At 43.3% G+C, this 15,433-nt stretch overlaps 3 protein-coding genes across 5 annotated transcripts; 2 read left to right on the top strand and 1 right to left on the bottom strand.

Moving 5' to 3' along the window:
* The first annotated feature begins 1,431 nt into the window (after window positions 1-1,431).
* Window positions 1,432-5,040, top strand: LOC103476728 (uncharacterized). 2 transcript variants are annotated; one of them, XM_081597463.1, is made up of 5 exons: window positions 1,432-1,533; window positions 2,581-2,843; window positions 3,807-4,073; window positions 4,380-4,532; window positions 4,604-5,040. In XM_081597463.1, exons 2-5 carry the CDS (start codon window positions 2,594-2,596, stop codon window positions 4,765-4,767), a joined length of 834 nt encoding a protein of 277 aa, XP_081453589.1. In that variant the 5' UTR covers window positions 1,432-1,533; window positions 2,581-2,593; the 3' UTR covers window positions 4,768-5,040. The 2 variants fall into 2 exon arrangements, with proteins under 2 accessions (XP_081453589.1, XP_008427481.2); XM_008429259.3 differs by lacking the exon at window positions 1,432-1,533 and adding an exon at window positions 2,344-2,496.
* Window positions 5,041-6,398: 1,358 nt separating this feature from the next.
* gart (phosphoribosylglycinamide formyltransferase) lies at window positions 6,399-12,867 on the top strand. Of its 2 annotated transcripts, none has more exons than XM_081597461.1 (23): window positions 6,399-6,599; window positions 6,709-6,757; window positions 7,187-7,255; window positions 7,324-7,473; window positions 7,663-7,758; window positions 7,832-8,006; window positions 8,087-8,198; window positions 8,283-8,351; window positions 8,430-8,555; window positions 8,634-8,721; window positions 8,849-9,103; window positions 9,181-9,412; window positions 9,694-9,788; window positions 9,856-9,965; window positions 10,047-10,245; window positions 10,322-10,573; window positions 10,656-10,808; window positions 10,894-11,097; window positions 11,168-11,308; window positions 11,373-11,503; window positions 11,568-11,709; window positions 11,787-11,902; window positions 11,979-12,867. In XM_081597461.1, exons 4-23 carry the CDS (start codon window positions 7,329-7,331, stop codon window positions 12,168-12,170), a joined length of 3,033 nt encoding a protein of 1,010 aa, XP_081453587.1. In that variant the 5' UTR covers window positions 6,399-6,599; window positions 6,709-6,757; window positions 7,187-7,255; window positions 7,324-7,328; the 3' UTR covers window positions 12,171-12,867. The 2 variants fall into 2 exon arrangements, with proteins under 2 accessions (XP_081453587.1, XP_008427458.1); XM_008429236.3 differs by having other exon boundaries at window positions 6,400-6,599; window positions 6,709-6,799.
* Window positions 10,837-14,562, bottom strand: hemk2 (HemK methyltransferase 2, ETF1 glutamine and histone H4 lysine). Its single transcript, XM_008429247.3, has 7 exons — window positions 14,291-14,562; window positions 14,123-14,209; window positions 12,981-13,071; window positions 12,698-12,781; window positions 12,492-12,633; window positions 12,297-12,421; window positions 10,837-11,094 (listed from the first exon to the last, which is right to left on the bottom strand). Exons 1-6 carry the CDS (start codon window positions 14,425-14,427, stop codon window positions 12,306-12,308), a joined length of 657 nt encoding a protein of 218 aa, XP_008427469.1. The 5' UTR covers window positions 14,428-14,562; the 3' UTR covers window positions 10,837-11,094; window positions 12,297-12,305.
* Window positions 14,563-15,433: the final 871 nt, after the last annotated feature.

Raw genomic sequence — 15,433 nt, 5'->3', positions numbered from 1 at the left:
GGAAATTAGAAAAAAGCAATAATGTTCCCAAGTGACCTAAAGGAGGAAAAGTTTAATCTGATTCATTTCAACCTGAGAAAAAAAAAATATTTATGTCTTTTTTTCAACCTCCTGAAGTGTTTAGTTTAAGCTGCTGTTCCATAATTGAAAGCAACCTGCCGTAACTCTGCGTTTCTCTCTGCTTGATGTATTTCTAGGTGTTCTTTGACTCAGGCAGTTCTTTGTATTACAAATGCATCATTGTTCATCTGGCAACTTAATTACAAGCTCTAGATAATAGTTTCTCTTCAGATTTTCAGCCGGTGTGAATCTACACTGATGGTTTCGGATCAAAGCCGAGCCGATCGTGACTTATCGCATCTCAAGCAGCCATTGAACTCAAATTATTACTAAAAGAAGCACATAATCTGGTTTCTGCTGCTGAACCCTGAAGCTGCAGATGGTGAAAGGTGAAGCTGAGGTGAAGGCTGCTCTGTTTCTGTCTGTCGTCCCAGAGACACGAAGGTTTCCCCTCTTCCTCCTCTTCCTCAAACATCGCTGCAACCGAAGGGGAAACGCAGCAGGAGGTGAGAGGAATATCAACAGTACGAGGGATGAAAGCGTATTTGTGTCCTTTTTGCCAGCAGATTTCATTGAGGAACTCATTCAAGAAGTTTTAGAGACTCACGGATTTTCAGGAAGTTTTTTTGCTCAATTTTCCTCCGAGATAATTAGCACGTAAGAGCTGTCTCAATTTGGTGATTCACAGTTTTTCACTCCAAATTCTGGGTTGTTGTTTTTTTATTGGGAGGGAGATCTGCAAATATTTTTATCCACAGGAAATTGCTGATAAATATTTGGAAAGTAAAATTAGAGAAGAAAATCAGAGCGGAGCTTCAGCTTCTCCTTTCTGGATGGAGCTACAGCGACATCTGCTGGCCATAAAGGAAACTGCATCACTAATCTTCATGGAAAAGTGAAAAAAAAACAACTTTTCCTGAGTTCCTGCTATCAGACATAGTAAAATATGACTTGAAGTCCAAGTGAATTAATATGATTTTGTTCAATCGTTTTATAAAGTGAATTGGTGCTATATAAATAAACTGAAAACTGAACTTTGTAAGAATTTATTTGCAGCCTTGCTGAGCGGTAAGTATGCAAACCAACTCTAAAGAAGCTGCAGGATTTTCTGCTTCATATTGTTGTGATTTAGAAATGACACTATATAATTTTTTCTCCATATTGTTGCTGCAACAAGCATGAAAACATGCAAGTCTGGCTAAAATATCTGAGCATTATGATAGCTCATTTCTAAACAGTTTCTGGTTTTCGCTCAAAATCTTCTAGAGATTTTCCAAATCAACAAAAGGAATGACTTTATGAGAGAAATCAAAATTCCAGTCTGAAATTTCTCAGCAAAATAAATCGGCCAAAACTTGTAGTGTGTTAATGTTTTTACGCTTTCAGCAAGTGGAACGGCATGTCCTGTGTTGAGCATTGAGTAAGGTGAAGGATCCGGGATGCTGGGGGCTTGTTTTTGCTTCAGAGAACCAGGTGAGATTTTATAATATTAATGTGAAAATATGTTTTTAATTGGGTCTTTGAAGATCGTAATGAGGTAAAATGTCACAATATCAACTCAGATTTGATTTAAAATGTTAGTTGGCTCACCTACAACTAAGCATGTAGGTGAGCCAGGGTTTGATATAATTTAAAACAATCTGGATGCAATTAAGTAAATTTGGTAACACTTTATTTGAAGGAGTGTGCATAAAAATGACAAAGGACTATTTATAAATGGTGTCATTAAATGTCATTTTGTAAATATGACATTAAAAGTGTCAAATTTCTATACAAAGTTGACACTTTTAATTGGCTTTTTTTTAAGGTTTTGTTGGCTTTAGTGGCCTTTATTTGAATGTAGTTTGACAGGAAGGAGGGTCATGAAGGAGGGGGAAGACATGCGGCAAATGTCACCAGGATGGGACTCGAGCCTGTGGCCACCGGCATGGGGACTAGGGCCTCAGTGCATGGGTTGTGCTTTGTCCCTGCGCCACCACAGCACCCCTTTAATAGGCTTTTTATATAATGTTTAGTGTAACTGCATTAAAATGTTATATACTACAGAAAATACAAAGTTTACACTTTTAATGCTACTTACGTGTTTCATTAAAAGTGCAACACTTATTGCGTGAAATATTCAGCAAATATTATAAAACTGAATTTAGATCAAATATAACTTGGATTAAATTAATGAATGATGTATAAAATCACTATTGCTGGATTCCTGTAAGGATGCAGTTGTGACCTCTGACCACAAGAGGCGCTAGCGGCCGAGCTGTTTGTCTTCCGTCTTGGAATAGAAGCAGCGAACATGTTGCCGTGTACAGTGCGCATGCTCACTGAGCATTGTTGTTGGAGTCAGCTGGTGGTTGTCAGTCTGGCTGAAAGTGGAGAAAAATATCAAGTGAAACGGAGCAAAAGCCGAACGGATTGAAATATTTTACAGAAGCGACAGTAGGTGTCGCTGTTGTCGCTTTATAACTGATAGTGGCGCTGAATTTGATTTAAAATGAGAGCAAGCTGATCGTTTCTCCGCAGGTGGAGCTCTCGGATGGAGGCAGAGCCGGAGGACCAGGAGGAGGAAGAGGCGGCTGCTGCCATGCTGTGGTCCATCCAGGAGGCTCTGGAGAGGCAGACCCAGCAGATCGGAGCGTCGGCCTGCGGGGCCACAGCGGTGGTGGACGTCCTGAAGGCCCTCGGTGTGGATGTTTCGCCGGAAGAAGCTGACCGCTGCGTCCAGACCCGCCTGAGGAGGAACGAGTCTCCGCTGCCAGACTACCTGCTGTCCCGCAGCGAAGCTGGTGAGGTGCGGCCGTGTTTATATTATGGGATGTTGGTGGGTGAAGAATAGTTTTCCAACATGTTTGACAGCGAAATATGGTGCTGTTCATTTATATTCAGACTAGAACTGACAGCAGTGACGCATATAGGGGCGCTGGCCTAAAGGGGGCGCCAAAGTAAAGACAGAAAATCTATTTCTTGTCATGATTTTCTGTATTTAAAATATGTTAATTGTGTTAGAGTACAGAGAGTTGAATATAAATCTGCAGGTTATAATTTGTTAAGGATTTTAAGGGATCTGGATTAATAAAATTTAAGATTTGTTTCATATGACATCCAATTGTAATTGATTTTCTTGTTTTCTCGTCGGAAAAAGAAATTACAAATGACAGAAGATATTTATCTGGGAGTTGTACGATGAAGTGTTAGAGTCAGGCTACAAGAACTTTTGTTTAATTAATTATTTTTCTAAAAGTCGTGATAATATTATTAGAAAAAATTACAAATTTTACTAGATAAATATCTTAAAATTACGAGTAAAAGTCGTTTTAATGAGAAAAAAGGCTTCTAGTTATTAACATCTTATGTGTCTGTCGTTAAAACAAACTAAATAATTGTTTAGAGTTCTTCTAATGATGGGTTAAAAAAAACTATCTGTAAAACTTATAGCAATGTAAAACTTCACATTCCTCATTTAAACTTTTTAATTTTTATGTTGAAATTCTCTTGAAATTACAAGTTAATTCTTGTAATAGAAAAAAACTCACATCTTGACCCAAATATTTCATTGTAGATCTGAATTCAAAGTAAAAAAAAAAGATGGCCGCCCTGACATCATTCTGAATTTAGTAAACACAAGGAGTGAATTAGTTAAAAATAATCTAGATTTTCCTTGAGTTAAATCTTTCAAAATGGATAAAATCTCTAGTGTGAATCGTTTTTCTTGTTGCCGTTGGCGACCGGTGATGTTTACCTTCGTCCAGGTGCGACTCACGCTCAGCTGATCCGAGGCGCTCAGGAGGCCAGCGGCGGGAAGGCCGTCGGCCGCTTCTTCCACCTTTATCCCCGGCGGCGCGTCAGGTTGGTCCCGTGGCTCGCACGCTGGATCAGGAAGGGCGCCGTTCCCGTGGCGACCATGAACATGCAGCTGGCCGTGCCCGACGGCGAGGAGGTGCCCGACGCTTGGCACCATCAGCTCATATTTGGAGTCGCACCCAGAGCCGTTTTTATGACCAACCCTTTGGATGTAGGTGTGTGAGCCAGAAGATTTATTGTTTATTTGACCAAAGCAGTCAACCTGTCGGTTTTCTCATTGGTCATTTTACTCCTGATTGCACTGAGTGAACAACTTAAAGTTGGGTTTACATGTTGGTGTGTTTAAGTGAGCTGTACTGGTGCAGAGCTGTCAAATAAATGTGGATTTCAGTTCATTTATGTCTGTTTTTTGTTTCTAAATGTTTCAAGTCAATTCAAATTGTTTTTCTTTATCAGAATCTCTGTTTTCTTTTCTACTCTTATCTGAACATAAAGAAGTTTGGTTCTGTTCTGTCCTTCAGTCGGGGAGGTCGAAGTTCACCAGCGACTCTGCAGCCAGTCAGTGCTGCTGGTTCGTCGGGAAGACGTTCTGCAGAGATTGACGCCTGACGGTTCGCCGCCTGACCTCTCTGACATCCAGTCCGACCCGCGCTGGCAGAAGCTGGACGTCGAGGGTGAGGCGGCGACCTTCTCCTGACACCGACCTCTGAGCCGCCATGTTTGATTCTGGTTTTCTTTTCTCCAGGTCAAGTGAGGCAGATGATGTTGGAGGAAGAGCTGGAGGACGGGCCCAGGACGGCTCACGTCAGCATCCCCGCGGCGTACAGTTCAGGGGTCACGCTGTTCGCGCTGACGGGTTCAGATGCGGCTCAGCAGCTCCTCAAGGCTCCTGAACTTCCTCTGCTGTGAGGACGGAAGAGCCGACTGGAGAAACGCTGGACTGGAAGGCAGCTTTCTGATTATTCTCCTCCACTCAGCCACAACGCTGATTTTCTGAGTTCAGTGATTTATTTCAGAAGCAATAAAAGCCTCGAATCCATCTGAGATATGAGACTGAAATATAGAGATGGAGGTGGTGAGCTGCGGTTCATTTTCTGCTCCGCTTCTTCCACTAAAGATGGAAAAACATCTTGTTTCACATGTAATATTGTAATAATAATAATAATACATGTTTTTGTGGAATGTCCTGTGTGTTTTTTAAAAAGTTCAAACTTTAATGTTCAATGTGAAACTCAAATATAAACTCAAATGCTAAATGCATAAATATTCAAGTATACAATTTTATTTATTCTAAATGTAGAAGTTTGGAATCAGTGAGGAATTATCAAGCAAAAAAAGCCAGGATACAGTTTGCAAATAATTACATTTTTTGAGGGAAAATTAAAACAGTTTGAAGTTTATAACCATAATGAACATTTGTAGAAAAAAAGGGAAAGTTAGCAAACTTAGTGCCAACAGATTCTTCTGTGTTATTCTATGAAACTGTTAGTAAGTATTATCTCTGAGTGGCTGATACAAGTTTTAAACTATGTTTCTTAAAGAGCTTTAAGGAAACTTTCCAAAATCGTTCCCTGAAGATCGGCTGCATTTCTTTTTAGGGAACGTTTCTCATCTTCAGGTACTAATCTGAACTTGAGTAGAAATAAAGTTTTCAGTGGAAAGTGAATGAAATGGATTTGATAATGTAGAGAGATTCTAGAATGATGTGCAGGTTCTTCTGAAATAAAAAGGTCAGGTGATTTTTGATTAATGCAGTGAAGCATTTAGGAAATATAACAAATGCAGTGAGGAAGGAAGACATTTTTTTGACCAAGGTAATCCTGGCCGTGAACAAAAACACAAAGTTTGTGAAAGATTAATGAAGAAGATGAGATTGTGATGTTGGAGGAAATTTAACCAATGGGAAAAAAATATTTGAGTATGAAAATACAGCAAATGTAGGTAAATGATTAATAAATGTTAGTTTGTAAAATATTGTTGGATGAAATATCCAGTTCAGTTTGTTTGTCTCTGCAAAAATGTTTTTAAAAAAAGTAAGGGGGGAAACTTGGATTTTCAGTCAGTGGAGGAGTTTAGCTGGTGCAGTTTTATTTTTCTGATAAAAATGTAATGTCAGATGCTACTTACGTGTTTCATTAAAAGGGTAACACTTTTATTGTGTGAAATATTCAACAAATATTATAAAACTGTACTAAGATCAAATATAACTCTGATTAAATTAATGAATGATGTATAAAATCACTATTGCTGGATGTCGAAAATGTTCCTGTAAGAAGGCAGTTGTGACCTCTGACCACAAGGAGTGGTCAGAGGTTTCTTCTGTATGTTTTTTTCTTACTATGATTTAAGGTCGATTTTTTATTTGGGAAAAGTGCTTTAGAGTTTCAAGAGAAACTTTATCAAATATTTATGTAAATGTGTCAAAATTAGCCACAAGGCTACACAAAGTTGTTAGAGTGAAATTACTTAATTTTTTTTATTTTTTGTATCATGATCATTTAAGCTTAATTATTACCTCATTAAATGTTAATGGTAATTTATTGCAAATTGTTAAAAAATAAAAAAGATAACTTTTTTCAGTTTAGCTATCCTCGACAAATTAACTACGTCTCCCATGATGCTTTGCGCGTTCTCTCCCAAAGGAAGTTGTGGAATCCAAAAAGTTTGCCTCCCATCATTTGGTGAAGTTAAGACTCCACACGTGTCGACGGTGTTTGCTAGTCTTTCATCTTTGTTTTTCGGTTTGTTTTTCTCTTTTTGTTTCAAACTTTGCATGTTTTTCTCACCGTGCGTCACTGTGAGTCCACGCAATGTGTGTGTTAATGTGCTGCGTGACATTTGTCCCCGCAGCTTCCACGGAGGGTCAGTCCACCCGCAGAGAGCAGGGAATGCACATCAGGTGAAACGGGCTGCGACTAATTCCTGGTTCATACTAACAGAGGTTAGTTAATTTTGTGCATGTCGACGTATTTTTGTTACTAGATTCGCTTTAAAGTCAAGAATGCGTAGAAAAGAAATGCTTAAAATTGGTGTTGGATGTAAATAACGCATGCATTTTTTTTATTGCAGCATTTTAACACTGTTCCCAGCTTATTATATTAGCTTTTCTATCAGTTTGTGTCTAAAAGCTGTTCAGTGTGATTTGGGTGAGGACGTCACATGAGCCGTGTGACTCCAATCGGAGTTAAAGATGTTCAGCTGGGGTCAAACACTGGACTCTTTGTTGTCCCAGAGATTAGCCTGCTCATCTTTATGCAGTTTCTGCAGAAATCTGGGGCTCCAGATCGATGCAGGTTGTGCTAAAAGTCTTGTTTGGTTTTTGCTCCAGCTGATTTATTATTTACGATTTAATCGGACCTCCATCCCCTGGAAAAGGTCACGGCTCTTCCTGCTAAAGGTCAGCGCTTGCATAATTACACGGTTGAGTGGAAATCCTCCTTTAAATTGAATCTGTTCTGGTTCCAGTCGCGATGGCGGAGCGGGTTCTGGTGGTGGGAGGCGGAGGACGGGAACACGCGCTGGCCTGGAAGCTGGCCCAGTCGCCCCGGGTCCAGCAGGTTCTGGTGGCTCCGGGGAACGCGGGAACCGCCAGCTGCAGCAAGATCAGCAACTCTGGTACCTGGGAAGAATCTCTTCTTAGAAACTGACTTTGTTGCTGCTTGAGCTGTTATCTGAAATGACTCAAAGTGTTTTAGTGGGTCAGACTCCATGCTGCGTTTTTGCTGCAGTGACTTGATGGAAATCTTTAAAAACAGAAGTGAGTCTCTGTTGCTTTCAGCACATTGAGGCTTCTTGTTTCTGCAGAGGTGTCGGTCAGCAACCACAGCATCCTGGCTCAGTTCTGTAAGGACCACCACGTCGGTTTGGTCGTAGTCGGACCTGAAGCTCCACTGGCAGCAGGTGGAGTCGATTCCAGTCGTTTTTCTCCCTTCAATCAAACCTCAGGCGGTTCTGACCCACATCGTCTCTGCAGGTATGGTGGACGACCTGACGGCGGCGGGTGTTCTGTGTTTTGGACCGACGGCCGCGGCGGCTCAGCTGGAGTCCAGTAAGAGTTTCGCTAAGGCGTTCATGGAGCGTCACGGCGTTCCCACGGCTCGCTATGGCTCCTTCAGCGACCCGCAGGAGGCCTGCAGCTTCATCCGCAGGTCCGCTCCGAGCCTCTGCTCGTCTTCTGAAATCCAAGTTAAAAAGTTTGGTTCTGAATCTGTTTGGACTTTCTTCACAGCGCCGACTTTCCAGCTCTGGTGGTGAAGGCCAGCGGGCTGGCGGCAGGGAAGGGAGTCATTGTCGCCGGGGATCGGGACGAAGCCTGCCGGGCCGTCATGGAGATCATGAAGGCAGGAAATACAAAGCACTCCACACCGAACTAATGCAACTTTAAAAAGAGTTGGTTTTATAAAAAAATCCCTGTTCTGTTGTAGGACGGCGCCTTTGGGTCGGCAGGAACAACGGTTGTGGTTGAGGAGCTTCTGGAGGGACAGGAAGTGTCTGTGAGTTTAATGTTAAACTTTCTGCTAAATTGCCTTTACGAAACGTTTTGAACTTAATTTTGTAAAATTGTCTTTAAGTGTTTGTGCTTCAGCGATGGTACCTGGGTGTCTCTGATGCCGCCGGCTCAGGACCACAAGCGACTCCAGGACGGAGACCAGGGGCCCCTCACCGGCGGGATGGGCGCCTACTGCCCCACCCCTCAGGTTGCTAGGAGACAGTTACTAGGGTGGCTTTGATCTGTTATCTTCTCTGGTTTCTAGCTGACGGTTTGTCCCTCACAGGTGAGTCAGGAGCTGCTGCAGCAGATCAGAGAGACGATCCTGCAGAAGACTGTGGATGGGCTGAGGCAGGAAGGAACTCCTTATATGGGTAAAACTGTTTATAACAGATTGAAGGTTTAGAAATAATCCAGCAGGAATGAGATTATTTTATAGTTTAAATGGAAGCCAAAGGATGGTGTAGTAAAAGCACACTTTCTAATTTTTTGTATTTCCAGGCGTTCTGTACGCAGGCCTCATGCTGACCAATCAGGGCCCAAAAGTTCTGGAGTTCAACTGTCGCTTTGGCGACCCAGAATGCCAGGTTCTGCTTCCTCTGCTCCAGAGCGACCTCTATGACGTCATCATGAACACCGTAACCGGGAACCTGGCCTCCAACGCCCCAGTGTGGCAGCAGGGCAGCTCTGCGGTTACCGTGGTGATGGCCAGTGCCGGATACCCGGGTTCCTACCAGAAAGGGGTTGAAATCACAGGTCGGCCTGCTGCAGGGTCCTGGTTCTGGACCAGAAGTTGAGGCGTTGGGTGCGTGACGTGGTGTTTTGTGCCGCAGGTCTGACCCAGCTGCAGGACGCCGGGCTGCAGGCGTTCCACGCCGGCACCACCCTGAAGGACGGCCGCGTGGTGTCGAGCGGTGGCAGAGTGCTGGCCGTGACGGCGGTGAGGTCGAGCCTGGACGCCGCCCTGCAGGCGGCCAATCAGGGCGTGGCCGCTGTTGGGTTCCCGGGCGCCGTGTACCGGCGAGACATTGGCCACCGGGCCATCGCTCACCAGAACCAGAACCGGTTTGTTAACTTTCTGCAGCTCCTGTAATAAAAGGTTTATGGATAAAGTTGATAATAGTTAAAGTTGTTGGGTATAAATAAATCAAAAAGACTGAGATGTATTCAAATAAAGATTTGTTCCAGTTTACTGGCCTACTTTGTTTGTCAGTAATTATTTCCAGTTCTATGCAGTCAGTTTATATTTGTAGTTACAAAAAATAAACTTTTATTAACTGTTCACATTTACCAGCTGACATGCAGTTAACATCTTTAAAGTTTTCAACATTTTCTTTTTGTTCCAGGGGTCTGACCTACAAAGACAGTGGAGTGGACATCAGTGCTGGGAACAAGCTGGTGGAGATCATCAAGCCTCTGGCCAGAACCACGACCCGACCCGGTATCGCTCCTCTGCTCTTTGGTAACTGAGTGTTTTTGGTTCTGCTCCACTGATGTTTCTGTCTCAGGTTGTGATGCAGAGCTGGGAGGTTTTGCTGGACTGTTTGACTTGAAGGCGGCCGGGTTTGTTGACCCGATCCTGGTGTCTGGGACGGACGGTGTTGGAACCAAGCTGAAGGTCAGAGGTCACCTAATTTTTTTTTTTTTTACTAAAAGTAGTAAATTAATTTTGTTCACTGTGTCCCGATTCTGTTCCCAGGTTGCCCAGGCTTGTGGTCGTCATGACGATCTGGGTCAGGACCTGGTCGCCATGTGTGTGAACGATGTTTTGGCTCACGGCGCCGAGCCGCTCTTCTTCCTGGACTATTTCTCCTGTGGCAGTCTGGACCTGCAGGTGGCCTCCTCCATCGTCGGCGGCGTTGCTAAGGCGTGTGAGACGGCCGGCTGCGCCCTGCTGGGTAAAAACCGACCCGAACCGACGCAGCCGGTCTGAAACCCAAACGGACTTCATGATGTTTCTGAACCATCCGACAGGCGGTGAAACGGCGGAGATGCCCGGTGTTTACGCTGCAGGAGAATACGACCTGGCCGGGTTCTGTGTCGGCGCAGTGGAGCGGCGCGCCTTGTTGCCACGGTTACAGGACGTCTCAGCGGGAGACGTGCTGATCGGAGTGGCTTCCTCTGGGATTCACAGCAATGGCTTCAGTCTGGTCCGTAAAGTTCTGGAGAGAAGCAAACTGAGCTTCAGATCTGCTGCTCCGTTTGGGAACCAGGACCAGACTGTCGGTCAGTTTCTAATAAAGTTTGGTCCAAATGTTGTAAGACTTAAAAAACCTTGATTAATTATTTTTCTTTAATTTCTGTTTAGGTGACGTGTTGCTGACTCCTACTAAGATCTACAGCCGCCTGCTGCTGCCCGTCCTGCGCAGCGGGGCGGTTAAAGCCTACGCTCACATCACCGGTGGGGGGCTTCTGGAGAACCTGCCCCGGGTTCTGCCCCAGGGTCTGGCAGCAGAGCTGGGTGAGAGGAAAGCAGACAGACTCTGATCTTCATTTAGTAAAGTTTAATGGAAGGAAGAAACACTGATGTTGGTGGTTTGTTGCAGATGCGTCCCAGTGGAGGATTCCAGCTGTTTTCTCTTGGCTCTATGAGGAAGGACGTCTGAGTGAGGAGGAGATGAGCAGAACCTTTAACTGTGGGCTCGGTGCGGTTCTGGTGGTCGGCCCGGCTGATGCTCAGAAGGTTCTGTCTCAGCTACAGGTCAATGATGAGGCCTGGGTGGTGGGCCGTCTGGTTCCTAAGCAACCTGGTGAGAAAAAAAACAGTTAAAGCAAATGTAGATGTAAATATATTCAGCTCATCTTTTTATTTTTTTCCAGATGTTTCCTCTGTGGTGGTTTGCAACCTGAAGCAGAGCCTGATGAATGCTGGGACTGTGGAAGTAAAGGATGCTGGTTGCCATGGAAATGGTGCGACAACACAGAAGAAGACCAGAGTAGCGGTTCTCATCTCTGGTACAGGTGTGTTGGACGTCTCTAGATGTTTGGTAGTGATGCTCCTGGTGACATGTTGGTTTGTGTTCAGGTACCAACCTGCAGGCCCTGATGGCTCAGGCTAAAACTCCATGCAGCTCAGCTGAGATCGTGTTGGTGATTTCTAACAGACCTGGAGTTCAGGGTCTGAAGAGAGCAGCTCTGGCTGGAATCCAGACCAGGGTAGGTTTGGATCTATCAGATTGAATGGGAAGTTTTACTGATTGGTTTGTTTTCATTCCAACAGGTTGTGGATCATAAGCTGTATGGCAGCAGAGCCGAGTTTGATGCCACCATCGACTCGGTGCTGGAGGAGTTTGGAGTGGAACTGGTCTGTTTGGCTGGTTTCATGAGGATCCTTACTGGGAACTTTGTCAAGAAATGGAATGGTATGAAAGTCTTTATTTGTAAAGTTTATTTTAAACAAAAATACAAACATTTTATTTTAACTAACTTTTTACTCCAGGGAGGCTCCTCAACATCCATCCCTCTCTGCTGCCATCATTCAAAGGGGTCAATGCCCAGAAACAGGCTCTTCAGGCTGGAGTGCAACTAACTGGGTGTACTGTCCACTTTGTAGCAGTAAGTGTTGCCCTGAAAGATAAAGATGCATTTAATAACCTGCATCCACGCAACACAAGCTCTGCTGTGTTTATAGGAAGAGGTGGATGCAGGAGCCATCGTGGTCCAGGAAGCGGTACCGGTGTTGGTTGGAGACACAGAGGAGAGTCTGTCTGCCAGAATCAGAGAGGCTGAGCACAAAGCGTTCCCTAAAGCTCTGGAGCTGGTGGCCAGTGGGGCGGTCAAACTGGGACTAGATGGACATGTAGTCTGGCAGCAACAGAGTTAAAGTGTCTCCACTAATGCATGTCTGACAAATGATCAGAACCCAGTTTACATTAAAGTCAATCACTGACTGTAGCAATAATGTAGATTCTGCATGACATTAAAATAAATGACAATGATTGCGCTTTACCTTTCACCGTCACCTCTGCTGGTTTCTATAGAAACGCAGGACAGACAGCCTCTCGTTCCCAGCTCTGGTTGACAAGCAGGTCTCTCCTTCCAGCCCAAACTGCCTCATTAACCTGATGATCTCCTCTGTGGGGAAACAAAACCTTCAGCTTCTCATTGTTATAACTTGGATTTTGCATCAAACATCCCTACTAGCCTGGCTTGTTCTCGGCGATGGTGACGAGGTAAAACAGGCCTCTACTGGAGAGCAGCTGAGCAACCAGAGGGAGGAACCTGTCAGTAACCTGTCTGCCTCGCTCTCCTCCAGCCCAGGCCGCCTCCACGCCTCTGCTGCCCACCTGGACATTTAAACACCTCATTAGACCATCATGAAAAGATTAATCTAGCTAGTGAGCTACGCACCTCTTCTGATGGCGTCACCACATAGGGAGGATTGAAGAGGAGGACGTCCACCGTCCCACAAAGCCTTGGAAAAAGACTCTGCACCTGGACAACAATACATCATTTAATACAAGGCGTTCATTTTCATACTTCAAACTAAATAAAGTTGGATGACATTTCTTTGAACTTCATCTTACAGTAACACTGAGTCTTTAATAATGCTTTGTTAAAGTCACTAACAGTTTCATTCAGCAACATTTACATAACTTTTGTTCCCATTTAGACGTTTGTCAGTGATCAGTACCAGGTCTGTGATGACGGGCTGCAGGGCGACCCGGTTACAGCAGGCGGTTCTGGCTGTGCACTGAGCTGCAGCTGGATTCACATCAGTGCAGCTGCAAGTCAAAAACAATATCAAACATTTCTGATGGGCTCCTGCTTTAAATGAATCTTTGTTTTTGTTCATGTACCAGTGATTTGACTTTCCACTGATAATGATCGTCTCTCAGGAGGGAGGAGTTTGTCTGGTAACCAGTGAGTGGGAACCTCATGCTATGTGTTAGTTGTTGCCTCCTTGCCGACCACTTTACTGTCAGTCTGAGGGAAACTGTGGCTACAATAGGCTGGATCACCTGGTCAGCATGCGGTGAGGTCACATGACACCTGGAGTCAAAGACCCCTCTAGTCTTACTGTGTGACAAATTAACTACATATTTATGATTTTCATTTATGGAAAAAAAAAGGCCTCTACTGTAAATGTTTTCTTTAGGATCTATGTTACTGTGATGACACTAAAGTATGATATAATTATGGAAACATGTCCAAGCTCTGGAATGCAGCCTAGTACGGTGCTCAAATTCAAATTACACAGAGAATCTGTGTAATTTATGGTGCAAGTGTTGTGATGTCACTATATAAACTATATTCATATTATGATCTTTCATATTTGGTGAAAAACACCACTCATTATTCTGACCAACTATAAAAAATACTTTTCCTTTTATATTTCTAAATTTTTGGTTATTTTTCAGTGTTCATTATTTCAAATTACAATCAATGACATCTGATTTTAAGATTTGCATGTTTGGGGAAAATTGAGGATTAAATGAATTAAGGTAGCTGATGGATCCTTTGCAAACCACAGGAACGCTAATAATGCATTTTAGGAAATACAATTTGATTTTGTTCTAATTATGATTTTTTTTTAAATATGCACTTTTAAAAAAAACAATTAGCCCCTATGAATGATCCCATGTTTACCTCATGACTTTCTGGATGCTTTACGTTTCCACACGTGTTCAAAGCTTCAAACGTCGCTTTAGAACCTCACTTCCCTTACTTTATCAGACGTTTCTTTACGCTGATTTATGACATAATATCCAAACAATAACGCGTTGATTTTACTATCGTGTCTGCATTTAATAATAAAGTGTCAGAGTAACTCACAGGTAGAGAGCTGAAGGTCCGACCACCGACGCCAGAAAAGCAGAAACCGCTCCGGAGCCGCTGCCCACCTCCACGCACACGCAGGGGCTGCAAACAGCGCGAACGGCTCAGTTACATGATTATCACGGAAACGAACATCATCCACAGGGAGGAAAGGTGCAGCCCTGCCTCATCTGCTGCAACCTCTCGGCATCTTTCTCCAGCGCGTCCATCAGCAGGAACGAGTCCTCCGCCGGCTCGTAAACGTCCTGGAAGCTTCCGCGTCCGGCGTGGGAGTAAACCGGCGTGGGGTAGCTGCTGCTCATGTCCGCTACATCATGTAAAGACGAACCTGAACAACATAAAACGATTTCTTAACTTCAAACGCGTTCGGCTGTTTTCTGCCAAACAAAAACCATGTGTTGGTGTGAAGAGTTTCGTTTGTGTCCAGCGCCACCTGCCGTCCAGGAGGAGAAATTACAAGAGCTGCCGCCTTTCCAAAACTGCTACCGTCATGTGAAAAGCAGCTGGTGTTCATGTTAGAATAATCGTAAGCCATTCTTTAAGAAACTGGTTTGAAGTGGCAGCCTAGCAGTTCTACATAACTTGAGTTTGAATAAACATAGAAATAAAAATAACTTTTTTAAAAAACATCATTACAACTTTTTGTTGCTCTACATTCCTTCAAATTAATTTGTTCAATTCTGATACTTTATTCATTTCAAAGGTACATTATTTCAACATTCTTCAAAGACTTGGATATAAATGTAGGCATTTCTCCTACTTCAGTCAGTGCTGAAGTTTGAATGAACTTCACTTTTAAAGAAACCACTTTTACAAGTTTCATCGTCAAGATTGAAAATATGTCTGGATTTGATGCAACATTCTTCTTTATATCATCACATCCTGAGGTTGTTGAGCCTCTTCTCGTCTCTGGATCTGACACGGCGGCTAAAAGACATAAAACTCTAAATATCAACCTTATTCTAGAACTGCAGTACTTTAACTTTCTATTTAAAAAATCCAAAGTGAAACCAACAACTTTGTTTATATAAATCCATCATTAATCAATTATATAATCATTATCAATGTTAATTATCAGCGTTTGCTCTTCATAAGGATCAATATGGGTCATGCTCTCTAGATAAGCGCCAATTAAATGAAGTAACCTAGCTAACACATGTTGATGCGTACGTTATTTATTCTCAATAGTTTAAAAACAATTCCAAAACAGCATCAGAACTTCTTACCTTTTTTAACATAAATAACTCCTGGTTGGGGTCATAACTATAATACATGCATTTCAAACTATATCAGAAAATGAAAACAACC

Source organism: Poecilia reticulata, chromosome 2 (genome assembly GCF_904066995.2).
Source record: "Poecilia reticulata chromosome 2, P_reticulata-male-v2, whole genome shotgun sequence".
In the NCBI taxonomy this organism is placed as follows: domain Eukaryota; kingdom Metazoa; phylum Chordata; class Actinopteri; order Cyprinodontiformes; family Poeciliidae; genus Poecilia; species Poecilia reticulata.
Note: the sequence above shows the minus strand (reverse complement) of the source record. Positions and strands in the feature narration are given on the sequence as shown.

What these genes read in the sequence shown, in the direction of transcription:
- LOC103476728 (XM_081597463.1), top strand. Translation starts at nt 2,594, where the DNA reads ATGGAGGCAGAGCCGGAGGACCAGGAGGAGGAAGAGGCGGCTGCTGCC. An exon ending in GCTGTCCCGCAGCGAAGCTG is followed by an intron (nt 2,844 to 3,806) that starts GTGAGGTGCGGC and finishes ACCTTCGTCCAG; the next exon opens with GTGCGACTCACGCTCAGCTG. An exon ending in GCAGAAGCTGGACGTCGAGG is followed by an intron (nt 4,533 to 4,603) that starts GTGAGGCGGCGA and finishes TCTTTTCTCCAG; the next exon opens with GTCAAGTGAGGCAGATGATG.
- gart (XM_081597461.1), top strand. Translation starts at nt 7,329, where the DNA reads ATGGCGGAGCGGGTTCTGGTGGTGGGAGGCGGAGGACGGGAACACGCG. An exon ending in GAACCAGGACCAGACTGTCG is followed by an intron (nt 10,574 to 10,655) that starts GTCAGTTTCTAA and finishes ATTTCTGTTTAG; the next exon opens with GTGACGTGTTGCTGACTCCT. An exon ending in TCTGGTTCCTAAGCAACCTG is followed by an intron (nt 11,098 to 11,167) that starts GTGAGAAAAAAA and finishes ATTTTTTTCCAG; the next exon opens with ATGTTTCCTCTGTGGTGGTT.
- hemk2 (XM_008429247.3), bottom strand. Translation starts at nt 14,427, where the DNA reads ATGAGCAGCAGCTACCCCACGCCGGTTTACTCCCACGCCGGACGCGGA. An exon ending in TGGTGACGCCATCAGAAGAG is followed by an intron (nt 12,634 to 12,697) that starts GTGCGTAGCTCA and finishes TTAAATGTCCAG; the next exon opens with GTGGGCAGCAGAGGCGTGGA. An exon ending in CATCGCCGAGAACAAGCCAG is followed by an intron (nt 12,422 to 12,491) that starts GCTAGTAGGGAT and finishes GTTTCCCCACAG; the next exon opens with AGGAGATCATCAGGTTAATG.